Raw genomic sequence first — 24,682 nt, 5'->3', positions numbered from 1 at the left:
TTAGCACAGGGAAACACTTTTTGAAATATATACAGTGCATTTTATATACAATGATATAGATCAGAGCAAAATGAGAGACAAATGAGGAGGAAAGATGGACAGAAGGACTCCAAATCAGGGACAGTCCCTCAAAATCAGCAATGGGGGTAAGGAGGCTGGTGATTACAAATATGTTACATGTTACGCCCTGAATACGTGTTATGCTACCATGTTGATAAGGGTGAACCTGTCTAAAAAATAAGTCCCACCAAAAGGTAATGAGTTGACAACAGTGCATATCAATAGCTACTACATTTGACCAAAGTAAAATTATATTAAATTATTGCTGTAATATTATTTTCCTGATTGCCAATCCATGGCAGCATACATGTGGCATGCTGCCATGTTGGCAGCAGGAAAACAGAAGCATGGAAGAAATACTTACCACAATTTTCCTCTCCTGGCACCAATCAATGACAGCATACCACATGCTGACTAATACTGACCTGTCATGCCGGCACCAAGAAAATGCTTTTCTTTAGTAGGGGACGGTTAGAGTGCCTGTCAGATTTATATTTCTCTTCATGGTACACATTTTCCCTAACTTCCTCTCTTGTGAAATGGTTGTAAGCAGGACAGGATGTTAGGGGCAAAAAAACTCCATGGTTCTGGATAGCAGAAAGCCCTAACAGCACTTTTAATCCTTCCCAACACTATACAAAACTAGAATGGTTTATCTTTTTTTTATTTAAAGATACTTTAATAAATACATAGCTGAAGTACTGTATTTATCGGCGTATAACACGCGCCGGCATATAACACGCACCTAAATTTTAGGGCAGAAATTTCAGGAAAAAAGCTGAAATTTAAAATAAACAGCTTTGAAATAAACAGCATTTTTTTTAAGTTAAATGTAGTCTTACCAGTGCCCACAAATGCAGCCTCATCAGCGCAGTGTCCTTAAATGCAGCCTCGCCAGTGCAGTGCCCATACATGCAGCCTCGTCACTGCAGTACCCATACATGCAGCCTTGCCAGTGCCCATACATGCAGCCACGCCAGTGCCCATACATGCAGCCTCACCAGTGCCAGTGCCCATAATTGCAGCAGCACCAATGCCCATACATGCAGCCTCACCAGCGCAGTGCCCATACATGCAGCCTCACCAGCGCCAGTCCCCATAATTGCAGCCTCACCAGCGCCAGTGCCCATACATGCAGCCTTCGCCAGTGCCCATAATTGCAGCCTCGCCAGTGCCCATAATTGCAGCCTCGCCAGTGCCCATAATTGCAGCCTCGCCATTGCCAGTGCCCATACATGCAGCCTTCGCCAGTGCCCATACATGCAGCCTTCGCCAGTGCCCATACATGCAGCCTTTGCCAGTGCCCATACATGCAGCCTTCACCAGTGCCCATACATGCAGCCTTCGCCAGTGCCCATACATGCAGCCTTCGCCAGTGCCCATAATTGCAGCCTCGCCAGCGCCCATAATTGCAGCCTCGCCAGCGCCCATAATTGCAGCCTCGCCAGCGCCACTATACACATCATCACTTTTAAAAATCTCCAGAAAGCAGCGCCGAGAGGTAGAAGGGGGCAGGCGGCGCCGAGGAGAAGGAAGGATGCGCTCTCATCGGAAGTCTCTGCGCCTATGATTGACGTCGGCATAGGAGGCGGGACTTCCGATGACAGCGCGTCCTTCCTTCTCCTCGGCGCCGCCCGCCCCCTTCTACCTCTCAGCGCTGCTTTCTGGACATTTTTTTTTATATCGGCGTATAACACGCACAGCTATTTTTTCCTCCATTTTTAGGAGGAAAAAGTGCGTGTTATACGCCGATAAATACGGTAATTTGTGGCTTTTATACCTGCCTGGATTTCAGCTTTAAAGTAAAATTAAAGGCAACCTGTCAGTTCTTATTATGGCCTGTACCCCCATTAAGGAGATTCACCCTCTCTCTTTGTCCTATTTACCATTATCATTGAATGATAAAGTAAAAAGTAAATCCCAAATTTTGGGTTGTCCACAGAAAAGTAATAGAGGGGAAATCTTCTGGGGGCACCTGTTCTGGTGACCTGGGGGTCCCCAAGGAATTCCCTAATTTGCAGGGATTTCCTCTCACTTCCTGTTTGGCTATGGGACAAGAAGTGAAGGGAAAATCCGCAATGGGACACAGATGGCAAAAAAAAATTGGCAGGGGTTATAACCTTGTTATCCTTGCTCCATCCAAAATGAAAAAAAAAAGTTTTGCCTATAGTTCTACTTTAAATGTTTGTCACATTCCACACATAAAAAAATACATATTTGCATATTTGAGATGACTTCTAGGAATTGTGACAGATCAAGATTTAACTCCTCATTCTGATTTGCACACTTGGCAATTACCACTGTATACATCTCCAAACTGCAAGCCTGATAAAATTTGACCTTTTATTTTTTTTGAAAACACAAGGCTTATTTATTAAAGTTATCATTAAATTGCTTTACCTATAGAATCAGAATTCATTGTTCAATAATCTGACCTTAGTAAACAGAAATCCGATTGGCTGCTAATGATAGCTACTAAGTACCACTTACAATACTTTGCCAGCTTTTTGTTGTCTTGTCCCAACTTTTATGAAATGTCTTGCTGTCATCAATTTCAAAAGTACCTCATATTATTCCTAACTACTTCAATACAGGGCACTTTTACCCCCTTCCTTCCTTGCTGCCCAAACCAATTTTTAGCTTTCAGTGCACTCACAGTTTAAATGGCAATGCTACAATGTACCCAAACAAAATTTTTATCATTTTTTTTTTTTTAGACAAATAGAGCTTTCTTTTGATAGTATTTAATCAGCACTGGGTTTTTTATGTTTTGCAATATAAGTGAAAAAAGAGCAAAAATTATTTTGCAAATAAGTAATTTTTTATTTATAAATTTAGGCCAAAATTTATACTGCTACATATCCTTGGAAAAAAAAATACCCAAATTTGTGGATATTATTTAGTCTGTTTGAAAGTTATAGAGTCTAAAAGCTATGCTACTTATCATTGAAAACTGATCAATCCTGATGTAATGACTGTCTCTAATCTGTGTTTATCTAATTTCTTGAGGCCCTGAAATATCAGGACAGTAATAATACCCCCCCCCCCAAATGACCCCTTTTCGGAAAGTAGGCAGTCCAAGGTATTTAGTAAGAGGCATGATGAGTTTTTTGAAGTTGAAATTTTTTCCCCACAATTCTTGGGAAAATTAAGAAATTAATTTTTTTTTTTTTTACACAAAATTGTCATATTAACAAATTATTTTCTACACACAGCATAGGCGTACTTGCATGGCTGTATGGCAATACCACATGTGTAAGAATTTTACACAGCCCGGCCCCATACAGAGACCCAACATCCAAGTAGCACCTTCAGGCATTCTAGGAGCATAAATTACACATCTAATTTCCTGACTACCTATCACTCTTTTGAAGGCCCTGGAGTACCAGAACAATGGAAATGTCCACAAAATGACCCAATTTTGGAAAGCAAACACCTCAACGTTTATTCTATGAGTCATTATGAGTCTTTTGACATTATGAATCTTTTAAACATGTAATTTTTTTCCACAAGTTTTGGGAAAATTAAAACGCATTTTTTGCACAAAGTTGTCAATTTTAAAAACACAGCATGAACATACCAAGCAAAAATTACACACCAAAATATCTTCTGCTATTCGTCCTGAGTATGGCGATTCCACATGTGTGAAACTTTTTTATAGCCTAGCCACAAAGAGAGGCCCAAAATCCAAGGAACACCATCAGGTGTTCTAAGGACATAAATTACACATATAGGTTCCTATAATCAAAGTATTAGGCCAATGATCTGCACAGGTATTTGAAATGGCAGGCTGTTAAAAATAAGGGGAACTAATATCTTAGGGATGTGTGATAACGTCTGTAGCATTCTCTGATGCATAGGCCAGGTTGGGAGGGACACTAGGAACAATGATAACTGGTGTCTCTTCTAGCATATCCTCTGCTGCATACATGACATTTCTTTTGGCGTCTTCTTCCTGATTTTGTCGGGGGAATGTTTTTGGGAAAATGATGCTCATAAAGACAATTTACACAATCAGAGCTAATGCTTCCTGGGCGGGGATCCTTGCTGGTAGATCAGGGCAGTAGGAAATTTCTTCAGTACATTTTAGGAAGGTACTGGGTCTTTCTCTTGATTTTTGATAGGTGACATATGCATTATACATGGCCATATGAAAAAGGCAAATTGGGACTTTTTTATACCAGTATGGGGACTTTCTAAATGGTAATTAGTGTTGTAGCATCTGGTCATTTAAATCCAACCCCCCCCCCCCCCCCCCCAATGAACAGATTATAATTGTGGACGCATTCAGGCTTTACAATGGGACCGCGTCTTCTGGGAATCCACACCAAGTTGTCATTGTGGATGGTGAACAGGAAGTAGACATCTCTCTAATCCCTCCACTTTATGGCCAACACTTCCTCGTTCCTCATACTTGACGATTCCCCTTTTGTAGCCCTGTTGTCACTAAGTTGTGTGGGAAGCCCTTTCTGTTTTTCTTTGGTGGCACCACAGACCAAGGTTTTTTCATGGTACAGGTGGCAGAAAAGGGGCAGACTGGTAGATTAATTGATGAGGTAGATATAGTAGCCTTTTTTGAGCAGGGGGTATGCCAGGACTCAATTTTTCAGCTGGTTCCAATGTATGCTGGGCACTCAAGGGGCTGGAGCAGGGAGTCTTTGCCTTCATACACACGGAAGGCATGCACAAATCCTGTTGCTCTTTAAAATGATCTGTTGAGTTTTAATCTGTACCTGGCCCTCTTACTGGGAGTATATTGTTTGAATTGCAGCCGGCAACTGAAGTGGACATGGTAATCGTCGACACAAATGTTTTGGCCTGGAACATACATTCCTGAAAATCGCTTGGAAAAATAATTTGTTAGTGGGTGTATTTTATATAATTTATCATGATTGGGATGATTTCTGGGAGGGTACTGCAAGTTGTCATTGAAATGCAGGAGGCACATGATCATGTCATAGGACATGACTGCAGAATAAATCCGCATGTGATTAATGGGGTGGGTGGACCAATAGGCATGTAATTTGTTTTCTTTGCAAACCCCATATTAAATGTAAGGCCCAAAAACAATTTTAACTCATCTACTGTGAGACATCGCCAATGAAACATATGGGCATAGGAAGAATTGGGGTTGGTGACAATAAATTGCTCTGCAGAAAGATTTGTTTTCTCTATGATGTACTGCAGCAAATTTCGAGGGAAAAACAAATGAAAAAAAAAAAATTTCCAAAAAATGTTCGGTGTTGGGCTGCACACCTGGCAGTGCGGTGAAATGGGGGTTTGTAGCTGACCCTGAGCTGAAAGGCAGCCATTATGGGTTTGCCAGGGCATCAGGAAGGTAAGTTTGGGCCTAGATTCTTTGGGTCTGGTGTATTATTCCAGTTCTGGTACTGAGCCTTCCTTCCTGGGCTCTAGGGCTGTTGGTTATGGTGCTGTTGGGGTGTATGGCGCTGCTGGTGGTAGGCAGGTCTTCTGATCTTGTTATTCTTCTTATTCTTTTGGGAGGGACTGTTTCCTCCTCCGATTCGGTCCCTGATCCAATACTCTCTACTGGCTCGTATTCCGAATCAGCTCTCCGCTGCTATCATTATCCGACATAGTAAGGACTGTATATGCCTCCTCAGGTGTAAAATATCTTTTGAACATGGTGGTTGATGTGAAGGTATGATGGGTACACTGCTGATGGGCAGCAGTGATGTTGGCTCTGTGATGGGTGACACTGATTAGGCTGCACTAATGAGCTGCACTGACAGATCCACTGATAGCGGCACTAATGGACTGCGCTGACATATCCACTAATAGGGCTGTGTGACTGATCCACTGATGAGCTGCTCTGACAGATCCAATGATGGCAGAACTAAGGGATTAACCTGACAGATCCACTGATGGGCTGTGTGACAAATACGCTGATGGCGGCACTAGTGGACTGTGTGACAGATTTACTGATGGTGGCACTAAGGGGTTGTCCTGACAGATCCACTGATGGACTGTGTGACAGATTCCCTGATGGGCTGTATGACAGATCCACTGATGGGCTGTGTGACAGATCCACTGATGGCGGCACTAATGGACTGTATGACAGATCCGCTGATGGCGGCACTAATGGACTGTGTGACAAATCCACTGAGGGCGTCACTAAGGGGTTTTTCTGACAGATCCACTGATGGACTATGTGACAGATCCACTGATGGACTGTGTGACAGATCCACTGATGGACTGCGTGACAGATTCCCTGATGGACTGTGTGACAGATCCACTGATGGGCTGTGTGACATATCCGCTGATGGAGGCAACAATAGACTGTATGGCAGATCCACTGATGGCAGCACTAATAGACTGTGTGACAGATCTGCTGATGACGGCACTAAGGGGTTGTCCTGACAGATCCACTGATGGACTGTGTGACAGATCCACTGATGGGCTGTGTGACAGATCCACTGATGGACTATGTGACAGATCCACTGATGGGCTGTGTGACAGATCCACTGATGGACTGCGTGACAGATTCCCTGATGGACTGTGTGACAGATCCACTGATGGGCTGTGTGATATATCCGCTGATGGAGGCACCAATAGACTGTATGGCAGATCCACTGATGGCAGCACTAATAGACTGTGTGACAGATCTGCTGATGACGGCACTAAGGGGTTGTCCTGACAGATCCACTGATGGACTGTGTGACAGATCCACTGATGGGCTGTGTGACAGATCCACTGATGGGCTGTGTGACAGATCACTAATGGATTGTATGACAGACCAGTGATTGGCTGATCTGATAGGTTCTCTTTATTTGGGGGGAACTGGTGCACAGTAGTGTGTGTGTAGACAACACAGAAGCGTTCATTCACTGATCCTCGGTACAGCGGGGAAAGCCAGAGTGCCAGAATTAGCAAATAACTGCTGTGTGTTTACAATTGTGACCAGCTGTGATTGGACACAGCTGATCACATGGTAAACTGCCAAATTTCATTGGCTGTTTACCCTGATCAGAGATGAGCTGTGTCCTGCGGATCGCCCCAGGGGCGCGCATTAGCAGAGCATCCTGATGGACAGCATATGACGTCCAATCAGGATGGCAGAGACTCGCCTGGCCGTCAATAGGCTATTTCCTGAGCAGGATCTGGTTAAAATTGTAAATTTTCTCAATTTAAACATTTGATAGATTTTTGATTTTTCTATTGTGAATAAAATACGAGTTTAGAAGACTTGCAAATTCTTTTTCATTTTGTTTTTATGTAGATTTTACACAGCGTCCCAACTTTTTTGAAATTGGGGTTGTAGAAGTACAGCATATTCAGTTCCTGTAGAAAATGCATGCCCAGAACAACAGGGATTTCTAAAAGGCAGAACCACAGGTCACCACCACTCTAATCTGATATAATATTTGATCGCACAGTTGAATTTTCATCCCGAGACCCCTACCACAGGGATGGGTAACTTACTGGCAGCCTCCAAAGTTATCTGAGGATGGCCTAAACTCTGATACTGTTCATAGTCAATAGTAGTAACTTGTAAGATGCAATATTTACACAGCATATTGGTGTGGACTAGACAAGGTACTTCCTGCAGCTTGTTCCCATACCCAGCGATTCTTAAGTTTTGGAGGAGAACCTTTTTGAAGCATAGTTCTCTCTCACTACAATTCTGAGTGAAATTACCAGAATGGCCACATCATCAACCTCTGTGATTCGTGATGCAGATCTTCCAATGGAAAATATTTTTAAAACTTCCCGTTTAACAGCCGTCACCTCAGCCTGATGATGGCCAGAGAGACTCCTTCAGTTCTTTGATAGTCTCCTCTAGCATAGGCAAGGGAGAAGGAGCTGTCTCATTGTCCATTGCCACAGATTTCGTAGTCCTTTGGTCACTTCTCATTTTAAAGACTCTTAAGCCCCGTACACACGAGTAGAAATTCGGCCGGGAAGTTTCGTCTGACGACCGATCTGCCGATTTTCGGCTTGTTAGTATGGTGCTTCCGACAACCGACTCCGACTTTTCGGCCGAAAAAATCCTGGTGTGCAGACTATATAATTTTTGTCGACTGTCAAAACACGTCCGATTTTCATCTCATTAGTACAGATTTCGATGGGGAAAAATCTTATGAGCAAGACTAGGCATGCTCAGAGATGAAAGAACACATAGAAAGCAATCCAACACATGACATCACTTCTGTAGTAGAATTCTGTCGTGCGGGAAAATTCGTGTGCAGTCTAGAGCACATTCCAACCAACAGACACCACTCTGGACAAAAGACGGACGACTGGTCTGCGGAAATTCGTTGCGTGTATACGAGGCTTTAGAGGATGTTGGTGAACTTCTCCACTTGGTGACTTAGAGCTAATTTTTTGTTGACCAGACTGAGCTCGGGAAATAAATAGCAAATACAACCTGATCATGAGTAGGTATGTTTGCATAACTGGGGCCATCTATTATTTCCAAGTCGTTCCATAACTCTTGCATGTCCACTGCCAGTGTTTTTTTTTTCCTCAGAAAATAGGTGCAGGAACTCATACCCACCTTGCCAGCCCTCCCAGTACAGATCTTTCTCTTCAATACATCTCTCCCCAGTACAGAGCTCTCCCCCCACCCTTCAGTGCAGACCCATTCCCCATCCTAGGTAAAAGCTCTCTCCCAACCCCTCTAGTACAGAACTCTACAGAACTCTTTCCCCAATTCCTCCCCAGTACAGAGCATGGCATCCAACCCTCCAGTACAGAGCCCCCCCCCCCAAGTACCCCCTTAGTACACAGCTTAACTCCTCAGTTCAGAGCTCTCCCCCACCACTCCCCCATTGCAGAGCACACACCCAATCCTCCTCAGTATAGAGTTGCCCTCAAGTGCAGGGGTCTTCCCCCCAAAGTCCAATGAGTACAGAGCTCTCCCCCCAACCCCACAGTATTGAGCTCTCCACCCAACCCCCCAGAACAGAACCCCCCCCCCCCAGAACAGAGCTCTTCTACTATTGCTCAACCAGTACAAAGCACTCCCCCAACGCAGCCAGTACTAATCTCTCTACCCAACCCCCCCCCCCCCCCCCCTTCACATAGAGCTCTCCTCCTGCTGTACTACCTATAGGCCTGGGACCCTCATAGCAGCTGTTGCAGACAGAGGAAATTGAGACCAGCAAAAGTCCATTTGCTGATCTTCCTTAGCTTGTAAGAACCCAGGAGTGACAAGGATTTCATCACTTCCACTTTCTGCTGTCACAATCTGTGCTCCTTTAGCTTCAATGTATTGCAGTTGATTTGTTAAAGAGAACCTGTCCCAGTAAATATTCTATTGTATATTGGTGCTGAAGGAGCCTTTCATGCATTGCGTATAGCTACCAATGCTTGTTGTCAGTTCACAGGCAGGTACTACCCAAAATGGCCACCAGGAGCCCAAAGCACAGGACAAGTCAGTCCCTTATAAGAATCCTCTAATATCAGAGGTAAGCAGCAATCTTATGATCACTGTGTTTACCTGGCTCTAATCAGGAAATGATTTGCGATCTGTTAAACATTGCCTCCTTTTTCATCCTGTCACCCAACTGAGAAATGTTGCCTTGCTTCAGATGCAGCAGCAGCACCTCTTATAAGCTCTTATATCTAAAGTTTATGTATAAATTGTAATGTAAAGTTACATTGGTTCAGCTTGGATCAGTGTAGGCATGCATATCTCTTACCTACATATTTGCTGGGGAAGCTCACAATGGTCATTACTGCAGTGATAACACCATTAATTTGGGTTCAGTGCTGGGCAGCTGTCCTCCCACAAACCACCAGGGCCGCTGGCTTGGTTATGTCCCCATTCACAGGATACCATTCTATGATTGAAAGAGGTGGAAAAGTGGAGTGGTGATGTCATGATCTTCACCTTGTCCAATCAGCAAATGCCTTGTATTCATTGAAAAAAACACAAGGCATTCTATGAATGAAGGCAGGTGCAGCAACTCCCTGTGGTTCTTATGCAGAAGGGCAGCTGCTCAGCACTTGGCCTGGAAAACTTCCACTATCACTGTTGTATCTGTGACTACTTTAGTGATTTACAAAGAGATCACTTAGGTATGAGATATGAATATGTTCATTGGCCCAAGCCAGACATACGTAACTATGCAACAAAGTCTATACCTAACCTTCAGCTTTAGGGACTCATTTACACTCAAATTTTCCCCTCTGAAAAGCAATCTGTGGTGGATTGCTTTAAAGAGGGTGGTTGACAAGTGTCCTGATGGTGATATGTCACCTCATCACCTCCTGTTGTAACTCAGAAAAGTCTGCTGCAGAGTCTCCTAACCCCCTCCAGCACCCCCATTCCCCCACAGTGCCCCCTGGCCACATGAGGACCTCCAGCTCCCAATGTGCTCCTAACCTTTCACAGTGTCCCCCCCCCCCCCTCCAGCTTGCTGCAGATCCTTCAGCCCCACATAATGCCCACATTCTCCAGAAGTATCCCACATTGGCTCACAAACTCCCATAATACCTCCATCCCCTTGCAGTTCTCTTCCATCTTCCAGAGTGCCCTTTCCTGAAGAGGCCCCAGCCCCCTCCAGAAATCTCATCCTCTACATGGCCACCAAGTCTTTGCTGCAGAGTCCCCAAACAACCCCCTCAATAACCCCCATCCTGGCACAGTGACACCTATTACATACACTACATTACTAAAAGTATTGGGGGCACCTGCCTTTACACACATATGAACTTTAATGGCATCCCAGTATTAGTTAATAGGGTTAAATATTGAGTTGGCCCACCCTTTGCAGCTACAACTGCTTCAACTAATCTGGGAAGGCTGTCCACAAGGTTTAGGAGTGTGTCTTTGGGAATGTTTCACCATTCTTCCAGAAGCGCATTTGTGAGGTCAAGCACTGATGTTGGATGAGAAGGCCTGGCTCGTAGTATCCGGTCTAATTCATCCCTAAGATGTTCTATCGGGTCGAAGTCAGGACTCTGTGCAGGCCAGTCAAGTTCCTCCACCCCAAACTCGCTCATCCATATCTTTATAGACTTTGCTTTGTGCACTGGTGCGCAGTCATGTTAGAACAGGAAGGGGCCATCCCCAGACTGTTCCCACAAAGTTGGGAGCATGAAATTGTCCAAAATGTCTTGGTATGCTGATGCCTTAAGAGTTCCCTTCACTTGAGAAGGAGCCAAGCCCAACTCCTGAAAAACCTCCCCACACCATAGTCCACCTCCACCAAATAATTTGCACCAGTGCACAAAGCAATGTCCATAAACACATGGATGAGTGAGTTTGGTGTGGAGGAACTTGACTGACCTGCACCATATAGAACACCTTTGGGATGAATTAGAGCGCAGACTGCGAGACAGGCCTTCTCGTCCACATCAGTGCCTGACCTCACAAATGCGCTTCTGAAAGAATGGGCAAACATTCCCATAGACACACTCCGAAACCTTGTGGACATCATTACCAGAAGAGGTGAAGGTGTTATAGCTGCAAAGGGTGGGCCAACTCAGTGTTGAACCCTATGGACTAAGACTGGGATGCCATTAGGGTTAATGTGGGTGTAAAGGCAGACATCCCAATACTTTTGACAATAAAGTGTATGTTTAAGCTTTTGGGGTGCACACCCTAATGCAATAGGCTGTGGACACCTATGGTACCCCTGTGTCTTAATAGGGTTGGTGACAACTGCTGTGGGCTACTTTGTGTCTCCCATCATTCCTCGCTCTCCCCCATAAACCTCACATACTCCGTTGCATTGCATTCATTTTACAATCCCAAACCCTTATTTTGCAGCCGGAAACTCATAAATATGTATTGTTCTAGTAAATGCAGTGGGCAGCATGACAGATGGAGGGGGCATTTAGTAACCTACAAGAAGAATGTAGTGAAGTGATTCCTGTCCAGCCAATAGCTAGGCTCTCTGCTCTTACACATCATTTTCACCTTGAACAGCATGCTGCACATTCACATGGGATGAGATGACGTGTGCATGGGGGAAGAAGCTGTCAATCAGACCCGCCTGCTGGAGCTGTCCCTTTAAGACGAGGCAGTGAGCTCGCTCGGGCACAACTCCGCTGGAGAGGATCTCATAGAGAGCGGACAGGAGAGGCTCCGCACACCTCACACCGCACACAGGGCTACCTACCTTCTGACGCTTCTTGGCTCAACGTCAACGCGGCACAACTAGTCTCATCGCGTCCCCTCTCTTTCACCATACCCTCCCGGACTCGCAGCCTCCTGTGCGGAGTAGTAGTAGTAGTTGTAGCAGGCATGCTTGCGGTAATAAGTGCGGTGATCAGCCTGCTAGCCTTGGCTGGGGGCAACACCATCAAGCAGCAACAGCAACAGCGGGACAACGCGGGGGAACGCTATGTGTGTACGGCTCTGCCCCCCGATGCCACCCCAGGATGCCCGATGCCAGGATTCAGTACCACTCCGGAGGAAGAGCTGCGATCTACTGTCATCCAGCTCCGGGAGACCATCCTCCAGCAGAAGGAGACCATTGGAACCCAGAAGGACACCATCAGGGAGCTCACTGCCAAGCTGAACCACTGTGAGAGCCTGTCTGAGGATGGCAAGCATGGGTCCTGGAAGAAGGTGGCCGGGAAATCGGGGGGCAAGGACACCATGGGCGATCTCCCCAGAGATCCCAGCCAGATCATAGATCAACTCAGCCGCACCATGCAATCCCTGAAAGACAGGCTGGAGAATCTGGAGGTAAGTGTGGGGCTTTTGGGACTTACCGCTGCCATTGAAAACTTTATAGCATGAGCTCTGCAATATCAGCACACACCCTACAATCTGATTGTACAATCTCCTTTACATCTACCCGCTAATGTGTCAGATTGGATATAAACTGATTGGATAGATAAGGAAGGTTCTTCTTACATTACATAGTTATAGTCAATCTAAAGTTCATCACACATATTACAATCTGATTGTACAATCTCCTTTACATCTACCCACTAATATGTCAGATTGGATATAAACTGATTGGATAGATAAGGAAGGTTCTTACATTACATAGTTATGGTCAATCTAAAGTTCATCACACATATTACAATTTGATTGAACAATCTCCTTTACATCTACCCACTAATATGTCAGATTGGATATACACTGATTGGTTAGGTTAGGAAGGTTCTTATATTACATAGATTCATTACACATATTACAGTCTGATTGTACAATCTTCTATACATCTACCCGCTAACATGTCTTATTAGATGTATACTGATTGGATAGATTAGGAAGATCCTTATGTTACATAGAGTCCATCACATACCTTACAATCTGATTGTACAATCTCCTTTACATCCACCCACTAATATATCAGATTGGATATAAACTGATTGGATAAGTTAGGAAGGTTCTTATACTACATAGATTCATTACACATATTACAATCTGATTGTACAATCTCATTTACATCTACCTACTAATATGTCAGATTTGATATATACTGATTGGATAGATTAGGAAGGTCATTACATTACATAGTTATAGTCAATCTAAAGTTCCTCACACATATTACAATCTAATTGTACAATCTCTTTTAGTTCTGTCAACAATTTATGTAATGAAAAGACTTGTCTGATTGGATACATATTGATTGGGAAAGGTGAGGTAGGTCCTATTACATAGTATTGGTACATTGAAAGTGAATTGTACAGCCACATTGTAAGGTGTATAGTGACCCTTATGGCGGCCATACACACTTTTTAAAAAAAAAAAAAAAAAATCTGATTGTTGCGTGATTTAATCAAAGCGATTGAAGCCAGAAAACAATCGGATAGCTATAGTTTTCCTTCCAATTGATTTTGAACAAACTGAGATGATCGGTCAGGGTGGAATATTCTTGATTGTTTTGCATCAATTAGCAGCAGTGAGATCATTTGTTAATGAATTTGGTTGTATTTTGATCAATCTGATTATGAGATAACATGATAGAAACAGATATATGATTATGATTGTAAGTTATGATCTTTTATTAACTATCGATCGGAATCTACTTCCCTGTGTGTGTGTCATATGATTCAAATAGGTTGTTGACTATAGATCAATTATTTATATTGGAGGAGATCAATCTGAAAAGAAATCAATCATTTATGATAGTGTGTGACCACCATCAGTCGTCACTCCTTGTGGCTCGTATGGTGAGGTCTGTTCTTCTCAATGGTCTGCATTCATAGGAGAGTAATCCCAATTCATTCACATTTACTGGACACACTGTGTGCTTCCTTCCATTCATACTCATGGCACAGAGATACTGACAGGGGAAGGTTTACAGCACGCCTGGCTCTGTACAGAGCTATGAGACAGAAGGAAACCAGAAACATCCAAATTCAGCACCTGGGACAGCTCAGGCTCTGCTCTTCTATTCAGAAGCATTACATACCACCCTGGAGCTATCAAAAGTCATGAATTACCACCCAGGAGCTGTCCGAAGTGCTGAATTTCCACCCAGGAGCTGTCCGAAGTGCTGAATTACCAGCTTCATTCACACATTGCCTGTGTGTGTATCAATGTGTTCAGTACCCTATATTAAAACGGGGGCAACATACATACAGATTAGGGACCTTGTCATTTTACATTGTTTTATAAATTGAAGGCATTATCATATCTCATACTGTAGAGGTCATTAGTGCTTAGCAAATAAAACAAAAACTGCTGATATTACTTTAAGCAATTTGGTACATCAGGAATAATAGACAGCGTAGTGATTTAATCATGTAATTATACAGGGGTTCTACAAAGGGAATGTATTCAGTGGGCAGGTAAAAATGGCATGATTTATAGGATATTAAGAGAAAAGCAAAAGCATATTTAAAGTTTAGGTTAAGAGTATAAAGAATTTGCACATAGAGGATGGCTAGAGAGATAGATAGATAGAGAGATAGATAGATAGATAGATAGATAGATAGATAGATAGATAGATAGATAGATAGATAGATAGATAGATAGATAGATAGATAGATAGATAGATAGATAGATAGATAGATAGATAGATAGATAGATAGATATTCCCAAGGGTAGCCAGCCACTACATTCTATTTATGGGCAAAGTACCCACCACACAGAGAGAGGTTGATAGAGGTATAGATAGATAGATAGTCCCAAGGGTAGCCACTGCACTCTATTTGTGAGTAAAGTATCCAGGTGCTCACCCCCCCCCCCCCACACACAGATAGATAGATAGATAGATAGATAGATAGATAGATAGATAGATAGATAGATAGATAGATAGATAGATAGATAGATAGATAGATAGATAGATAGATAGATAGATAGATAGATAGATCAATGGATAGAGAGAGAGAGATAGATAGATAGATAGATAGATAGATAGATAGATAGATAGATAGATAGATAGATAGATAGATAGATAGATAGATTAATGAATAGAGATAGACAGATAGATAGACAGATAGATAGATAGACAGACAGACAGACAGACAGACAGACAGACAGATAGATAGTCCCAAGGGTAGCCACCGCACTCTATTTGTGAGTAAAGTATCCAGGTGCTTAACCCCCCCCCCCCCCTCACAAAGAGATAGATAGATAGATAGATAGATAGATAGATAGATAGATAGATAGATAGATAGATAGATAGATAGATAGATAGATAGATAGATAGATAGATAGATAGATAGAATGTATATACAATACTGAGAATGCCCAATGGTCAAGATGCAGGAATTAGCAAAATTTGATTGAATGCTTTTTGGTAACATCGTTTACATTTGTTAGCATCTGTTGACACATTTAATAGCTATTTATTAAGACACTTGGAGATATTATAGAAGTTCTAATGTGTTTGTTTGTTCTTACAAATATTGAGATGTTTGTCGTTGATTACCTAAAATGTGTTGCACTGTAAGGTTTTGTGACTGTTGAATTGTCAGGTTAACATTTTCTGATTTTTACAGTTGCTGCATTCTTGCTGCATCATTGATAACATCTAAAATAATCTGTGAGTAAATGTGTGTGTATGTATATATATATATATATATATATATACACTGTATATATATATACACGCACACACAAAAAAACACACACACACGGATTTGACACTGTATACCGATTTGTTGTGTTGGGATATACTGCAATATTTGAATTTCCTAGAACCATGTGTTTAGAGCAGATCTATAGCAAGATGGCTACGTGAAATGCTTGATGCAGTTACCTAAATAGGGCAACCCAGGATAATGTCTTGCTGTGTTGTGTACTCATTATTTTCATAAACCATGTAGCTCTCCTGGGTATGCGTTAATTCCCTGTGAGTGGCATAGTTATTTCAAATGCCTGCTAAAATTGTAAGTACATCATAATCCTTGGCATAATCACACATGCAGGAATGCGAGCCAATATGGGCACAAGCTCATGGATAGTACACTTTTGTTCATTGATATTCCTCATAAATCATTCATAACTTTATTGCAGTATTGGCAACTGTGCACAGAGTAGACTATCAGAGGAGGAAAATCACTAGTCAGATAGTGAAAATGTATTGAAGGCAATTTCCTATGGTTGCACATTACTTGTACCTTGGTGCCTTGAAGCAGTTAATTCATTTGATGAGGGTTATGCCAAGAATGCATTGCAGGGAGTATTGTGAATTTGGATATCTAACCTCCCTATCAGATGCCTAATTGATTTGTCTTTTCTTTTTTTTTTTTTTTTGAAGCATCAACTGAGATCCAATGTGTCCTATTCAGCTCTGCCTAATGATCTTCGAGAGATGCTCCAGAGGAGGCTGGGGGACCTGGAGCATCAGCTTTTAAACAAAGTGGCTGAACTAGAAGATGAGAAATCCATTCTTCATAATGAGAGTGCCGCACATAGGCACAAAACAGAATCTGCCCTCACTGCGCTCCTGGAAAGAGTTAATGAGCTTGAAAAAGGTAATTTGGTAGAAGAATAATCAATATCAGCACATTCAGCTGTATTTAACATCATGTAGACTTCATTAGTAATACAAAGAGCACATATGATGTAAAAAGGGTAGTAACCCATGGAGAACAACAAATGTCATCATTCACTTGATCTGACCAAAGTAAGCTGAAGTCTGTTCAGTTGCAATGATTTATTCCCCTTTGCTGATGGTCAATGTTCTTTGAACTCTCTTAATGAATATACATAAAGGAGCAATGCTGAGCTTTAATCTATTGTAGCTAATAAGATATAAACGGGCAGTACTTATTTGTGGTCAGAATGAAATTTGGCTTCTGATTGGCTGCCAAAGCTGGTTGCCCATAGCTTCATTTTTATTGTGGGTTTGAACTCAAAGGTTGTCCTTCTTTAGGCTTACATCTACGTGATGCCCCAGCAAATGTGCATTGCTGCACGGGCTGCCCACCACATCTAAGTTCACCATAGAAGTGCATGACCATTTTTACTTCCCATTTTTGTGACTGGCTGCCAAGGCTGGCATTCCATAGCTTCATTTTTATTTTGGTTTTGAACTCAAAGGTTGTCCTTCTTTAGGCTTACATCTACGTGATGCCCCAGCACATGTGCATTGCTGAACGGGCTGCCCACCACATCTAAGTTCACCATAGAATTGCATGACCTTTTTTAGTTCCCATTTTTGTGACTGGCTGCCAAGGCTGGTTGCCCATAGCTTCATTTTTATTGTGGTTTTGAACTCAAAGGTTATCCTTTTTTAGGCTCACATCTACGTGATGCACCAGCACATGTGCATTGGTGCACGGGCTGCTCACCACATCTAAGTTCGTCATAGAAGTGCATGACCATTTTTACTTCCCATTTTTGTGATTGGCTGCCAAGGCTGGTTGCTAATAGCTTAATTTATATTGTGATTTCTAACTCAAAGGTTGTCCTTCTTTAGGCTTACATCTATGTGATGCGCTAGCACATGTGCATTGCTAAACAGGCTGACCACCAGATCTAAGTTCACTATAGAAGTGCATGAACTTTTTTACTTCCCATTTTTGTGACTGGCTGCCAAGGCTGGCATTCCATAGCTTCATTTTTATTTTGGTTTTGAACTCAAAGGTTGTCCTTCTTTAGGCTTACATCTACGTAATGCCCCAGCACATGTGCATTGCTGCACGGGCTGCCCACCACATCTAATTTCACCATAGAAGTGCATGACCTTTTTTACTTCACATTTTTGTGACTAACTGCCAAGGCTGGATGCCCATAGCTTTATTTTTATTGTGGTTTTGAACTCAAAGGTTGTCCTTCTTTAGGCTCACATCTACGTTATGCACCAGCACATGTGCATTGCTGCACGGGATGCCCACCACATCTAAGTCCATCATAGGAGCCTATGACCTTTTTTACTTCTCAAATGAAGCTGTACCACAAAGCATGGAAATAAGTTACCATGCATTGTGATGCAATGCAACTCATATATGACGGCTAGGTACATTGGGATGCCATTGAGGCTCCACTCACACTTTGCAGGTGCAACATAGCGCGCTCTCTTTTTTGCACATTTCTATTCATTTCTGCATGTCACAACTAGGGCAGCCCATTAATATTAATGGTCTGCTCTACACATGGGAAACATGCAACAGAAGTGCATGACTCAATTTTAAAATTGCGCCAAACAAAAAAAACATGGTACTGCGTACTTTGCCGCAACACGGAAGTGTGGACAAGCCCTAAGAAATAATGGCATTGCAGTTAATATTACAGTGTAACACACGATCTTGGGTAATGCAGACCATTAATAAAAAGAATCCACTGCACTCCATACACCAATTAAATCCAGTCATAGGAGGGTGATGTGATGAAATAGTGGATGGAGCCATCAAAGAATAAGTCAAACCCAAGATATTAGCATACCATAATCAGATAAACAGACTGGACATGCAAGTGTCCCCAACTTAAAGCACAACGTTTTAAGGCCACTAGGGTCCTCTTCCTCCGGCATGCGCAAAATCACATCATGCATATGTGTGTTGTTTTGCGCATTTTTGCACCACATGATGTGAGTGGCCCCATCCACAACATGCTTGGGGTGCTATTAACAATGAATAGCAACGTCAGCTCAGAGCACTTTTTTGCACATTTTGTAAATGTGCACAAATCATGCAATTTTGTTTGCATTCACAAGACGTTAAGTTTGAATGACTGTAAAGTATGGGTTTGTCTTTGCAGCTGAGCACAATACTCTAAGGCACTGTTACATATTCAGTACTTTATTACCAACAAACCGTATTTTTTTAGAGTTTGTTCTCTGGCCTTAAAGTATTATTTGTCTTCAGCATTGCAGTCTGTTCTAAGATAGTGGGATGTTTTACTAAGCAGCACAGGGGATTATTAAACAAAGGTAGGCCACATAGCCTTTAGCATTGTAGGAGTAGAGCCCCAGGTCCTGAATTCAAATGTTTGTTTGGCATACCTAATTCTCAACTGTGAGTACATCAAAGGTTGTCAATGACTATATGGGTATAGAACAATCAATAAGAAGAAGCTGTGCATGAAAATAGTGCTTATGTTGGATATGAGTGTGTATTTATTCCTATTCCTACCTGTAGGGTTCCTACAGTCCAATAATGTGATAGGATATATGTATGCATATACTGTATATTAAGGTAATGGCATATTGACATTAAAAAAAAAAAAGTCCTTGTGGTCTTTGCTGTATAATAAAGCCTTAAATATGTAATTTTGTGCAAATTCCACCTCAAAAAAAAAAAAAAAAAAAGCTGCTAATAACAAACTCTAAAATTAAAGTGGCAATAAACCCAAAGGCAAACATTTATTATATTGCAGCTTACCAGTTCTTAGATGTGATGCCTCCGTTAGTTTTCTTTTTTAGGTTTTCTTTTCTTTATTTTCACCTGGTGATCTGGCCAATAATTCTGTTGTTTTCCAAAAGAACAAGCTCACTTGCAGATGTAGCAGTTACAGAAATGGAACAAACCATTTACCACTGACATGGGTGCCTACAGTGATCGGCTTTTATTCATTTTTTTTTTACAACCTTTATCTCAAAAGAAACAAAAACATGTTGCTGTAACTGCCTATAAAGTGTTAGATGGAGTTTGGCTTCTGTTTGCTAGTGTATATACATCTTCTAGTACATCTAACACTCCCCTGCACCTAGAATAACAATGCTGCTGCCCAAAGGTGCCCCTGTTCTCCTTCATCCAGAGTGCGGGCACTCTAATACAGGAGGTGTGTTACTGGCCAGATCACTAGGTAAAAACAGAGGGAAAAAGTCTAATAAACTAAAATCAATGCAGCCACCACATCTAATGACTGGTAAGATGCCATATATTACATTTTTGGTTTTGGGTTTTATATATCGCTTTGATCTAAAACATTGAAAAATAGCACAGCACATGTTTTCACATTTATTAAGGCCTGTCCATCTATCTCAGAATCCAGTATTTGTATTGGAAAAATCTGTTTCTAGATCTAAACTTAAAAAAAACCCAAAAAAAACGAATTTTTAATTAATTTTCTCTAAATCACAATTATTCATACTATAATTGGCACAAATTGGCATATTGGAGAACTGTGATGTATTTTCTGAATCATTTGTAAATGCATGATGATTCTCATTGCTCATCCCTATTTGGCACTATACTACTCAACATTAGATAAACTGTGATGAGAAGCCCAATTAGTTTATGTTTTATATATTTTTCCTATCAGCTCTCACGGCTTACAGGATAACCAAAAAGCAAACTTTTTTTGTTCACTTTTGGACAGAGTTGAGAGGGATTAGAGCACCTCTGATTATTTTATTGCTGTCTGTGCCCCTGTCAGGAAGATTAAGGTCGGCCATACACGGTTCGAATCTCGGCGGGATGCCGAATCCCTGCTGAACCGGCCGAGATTGGAACCATTAATGGGCAGGCTGAATGTACCAAGTTGATCGATCAATCAACTTGGTTACAACCAGCCTGCTGGATTTGCTTCTGATTATTGCAAGCGACTGTTATAGCCACTCGACCCCCCCCCCCCCACGCCGCGAGAAGGCAATGTCTCAGCAGGGGGGATTACCCTGTCAGCACTGTCTGTGTTGATGGGGGATTTGTGCAAATTTCTTTCCTGCAACCCGTGACTGCAGGAAAGAAATTTGCACCATCTACGAGGAGCCTTACTCTCTATATTTGTCCTGGTGACTGTTATGACCAAGAGTGAAAGTAAAACAAAATCTAAGATTTTGAGTTGTCACCAGAATAAGAATAGAGGGGAAATATGCCAAAAAAAATCACAGATTCTGGTGACCCTGGTGACTACCAGGGGTTCTCTTATTCTGGAGGTGTTTCCTCGCACTTGAAGGGAAATCTCCCCAAATGGGAAACAAATGGCAAAAAAAAAAAAACTGATCTACTCTAGCCAACATGAAAAAAAAAAAAAAAAGAATGGCTTTATTTTACTTTAAACAGGACTTTCAAAAGACTTTAGTCTCATGCTAGTGAATGCATGCTGTGTAAACTCAATGCACAAAATGTTTTTAATTCAGTGTGATAAGTGCTCTAAAAAGTAATTGTGATAATATAAATTATATAAAAAATATATACAATATAAATGTATATATATATATATATATATATGTACAGTATATCAGTATCTCACAAAAGTCAGTACACCCCTAACATTTTTGTAAATATTTTATTATATCTTTTCATGTGACAACACCGAATAAATGACACTTTGCTGCAATGTAAAGTAGTGAGTGTACAGCTTGTATAACAGTGTAAATTTGCTGTCCCCTCAAAATTACTCACCACACAGCCATTAATGTCTAAACCACTGGCAACAAAAGTGAGTACACCCCTAAATGAAAATGTCCAAATTGGACCCAAAGTGTCAATATTTTGTGTGGTCACCATTATTTTCCAGCCTTGCCTTAAACCTCCTGGGCATGGAGTTCACCAGAGCTTCACAGGTTGCCGCTGGAGTCCTCTTCCACTCCTCCATGACGTCATGACGGATGTTAGAGACCTTGCGCTCCTCCCCCTATACATTTGAGGATGCCCCACAGATGCATAATAGGGTTTCGGTTTGGAAACATGCTTGGCCAGTCCATCACCTTTACCCTCAGCTTCTTTAGCAAGGCAGTGGTCGTCCTGGAGGTGTGTTTGGGTCATTATCATGTTGGAATATTGCCCTGCGACCCAGTCTCTGAAGGGAGGGGATCATGCTCTGCTTTAGTATGTCACAGTACATGTTGGCATTCATGGTTCCCTCAATGAACTGAAGCTACCCAGTGCTGGTAGCGCTCGTGCAGCCCCAGACCATGACACTCCCACCATCATACCTGACTGTAGACAAAACACACTTGTCTTTATACTCCTCACCTGGCTGCCGCCACACATGCCTGACACCATCCGAACCAAATAAGTTTATCTTTAGAAGAGGTTTCCTTATGGGACAACAGTCATGCAGACCAATTTGATGCAGTGTGCGGCGTATGGTCTGAGCACTGACAGGCTGACCCCCCCCCCCCTCCACGCCTTCAACCTCTGCAGCAATGCTGGCAGCACTCATACGTCTATTTCCCAAAGACAACCTCTGGATATGACGCTGAGCATGTGCACTCAAACTCTTTAGTCAACCATGATGAGGCCTGTTCTGAGTGGAAGCTGTCTGTTTAAACAGCTGTATGGCCTTGGCCACTGTGCTGCAGCTCAGTTTCAGGGTCTTGGCAATCTTCTTATAGCCTATGTCATCTTTATGTAGAGCAACAATTCTTTTTTTCAGATCCCCAGAGAGTTCTTTGTCATGAGGTGCCATGTTGAACTTCCAGTGACCAGTATGTGAAAGTGAGAACGATAACACCAAATTTAACACACCTGCTCCCCCATTCACACCTGAGGGAAAATTGCTAATTGGGCCCAATTGGGATATTTTCACTTTGGGGTGTACTCACTTTTCTTGCCAGCGGTTTAGACATTAATGGTTGTATGTTGAGTTATTTTGAGGGGGCAGCAAATTTACACTGTTATACAAGTTATACACTCATTACTTTCCTTTGTAGCAAAGTGTAATTTCTTCAGTGTTGTCACATGAAAAGATATAATAAAATATTTACAAAAATGTGAGGGGTGTACTCACTTTAGTGAGATACTGTGTATATATATATATATATATATATATATATATATATATATATATAACTTGTAATAAATTATAATTTTTATATAAATATAAAAATATAAATATAAAATAAATGCTGTAAATATGCTGTAAATATGAGGTAATCGTAAGAATGGGGTAATTGGGGGGTGTACAAAGCCAAAACACATATATCTTTGTTTGAAGATATATACAAAACCTGTATTTACAAAGGAATTTTGAAGTGTGTGTGTGTGTAATACTCTTTAGCTTGCAGAATTGCAATGTTAGGAACAGGAATTTTAAGAAAACAAGGTAACTGGGAAATGACAAAAAGAAGTCATTAAAAGAAAAAATGGGTCCACAAAAGGATTATGAGTTTTAAGCTTTCGAGTTTGACTGGAGTATCAGCTTAATGTTTCTGTTTATTTCTGGCTAAGAGGCTGACAAAGAATGACTGCTACGTTCGTTTAAAGAATTCCTGCTTAGGAAGTTTTTTCTATGGACACAGAGATCTGTAATTAGAGATGTCACTTTTAGCATCACCTGCTGGTGAAATTAATAATTACAATGCTACAATAAAAAAACAGTGGTGTTCTATTCAGACCTCGCTTCCAACTAAAGAAGCAACAGTAGGGCAAGGATCAAACTGATGGGTGGGGAGCACGTAGGTCATGCTACAGGAAGAATTACAATTTCTGAGAAATCCTATTAAAAAAATGTATTATGTACAAAAAAAGGTACAGCATAATAGGCAACCCATCCTCCACATTAAATAATGATGGAGTATAGTTTAGCATGTTGTAAATAGTGGTTGTCACTGACAGATCTCCATCATTTACACAGTGTTTTTTCCGATAGTAGGAAGGAGATAAAAAGCATTACTGTGTTAAGAGGTGCAAAGAGAGCTTTTGATCAGCCAATACAGTCTATTATGTTAATGGAAAATAGAACAGATTGTGTTTTCCTTTTTAAAGTGACATTCACTGTGTGAGATAAGGATTTTAATTGCTGGAATTAAAATTAAATGGCTAGAAGAAACACAGGGATGGCTGACTATATTCGGTATAAATTTTTTTTTTTATTGTAACAACTTTTGAAATATTCAGTAAGTAATAACTCCTTTTTTTTTATTTTTGTTTCGTAGGGGGGAGGGGTTGTTGAGAATGAAGACCATAGACATACAAAGAGTTCAATTCAACAATTGCTTGTTGATCTGCTGAGCTCTTAGGACCTTGGATGGAAAGAGTTACTGCTTATGTGACTATAGCTTTGCAGGCTATATGGGCATAAGTTTTTATACTGAATATAGTCAGCCATCCCTGTGTTTCTGCTAGCCATTTAATTTTAATTCCAGCAATTAAAATCCTCATCTCACACAGTGAATGTCACTTTAATTTCCATATAGCATGCAAAGCTATAGTCACATAAGCAGTAACTCTTTCCATCCAAGGTCCTAAGAGCTCAGCAGATCAACAAGCAATTGTTGAATTGAACTCTTTGTATGTCTATGGTCTTCATTCTCAACACCCCCCTCCCCCCTACGAAAAAAAAATAAAAAAAAATAGTTCTCATGATACATTGGCAGCATTTTCTATTTTGCTATCAGCAAGTCATAGT

General features: G+C 41.5%; 1 protein-coding gene across 1 annotated transcript in view; it reads left to right on the top strand.

The window, feature by feature from the left end:
• The first annotated feature begins 11,998 nt into the window (after positions 1–11,998).
• The window catches only part of NPTX2 (neuronal pentraxin 2), a 56,474-nt gene continuing 43,790 nt past the window's right edge, over positions 11,999–24,682 (top strand). Inside the window, exons 1-2 of the mRNA XM_082262480.1 lie at positions 11,999–12,724; positions 16,701–16,917. Of these exons, the coding sequence (XP_082118606.1) occupies positions 12,278–12,724; positions 16,701–16,917 (664 nt within the window). The 5' untranslated portion in view covers positions 11,999–12,277. The remainder of the gene's footprint in view (positions 12,725–16,700; positions 16,918–24,682) is intronic.

The sequence above is a fragment of the Pelophylax lessonae genome, assembly GCF_965119305.1.
Source record: "Pelophylax lessonae genome assembly, chromosome: 6".
NCBI lineage: Eukaryota > Metazoa > Chordata > Amphibia > Anura > Ranidae > Pelophylax > Pelophylax lessonae.
Note: the sequence above shows the minus strand (reverse complement) of the source record. Positions and strands in the feature narration are given on the sequence as shown.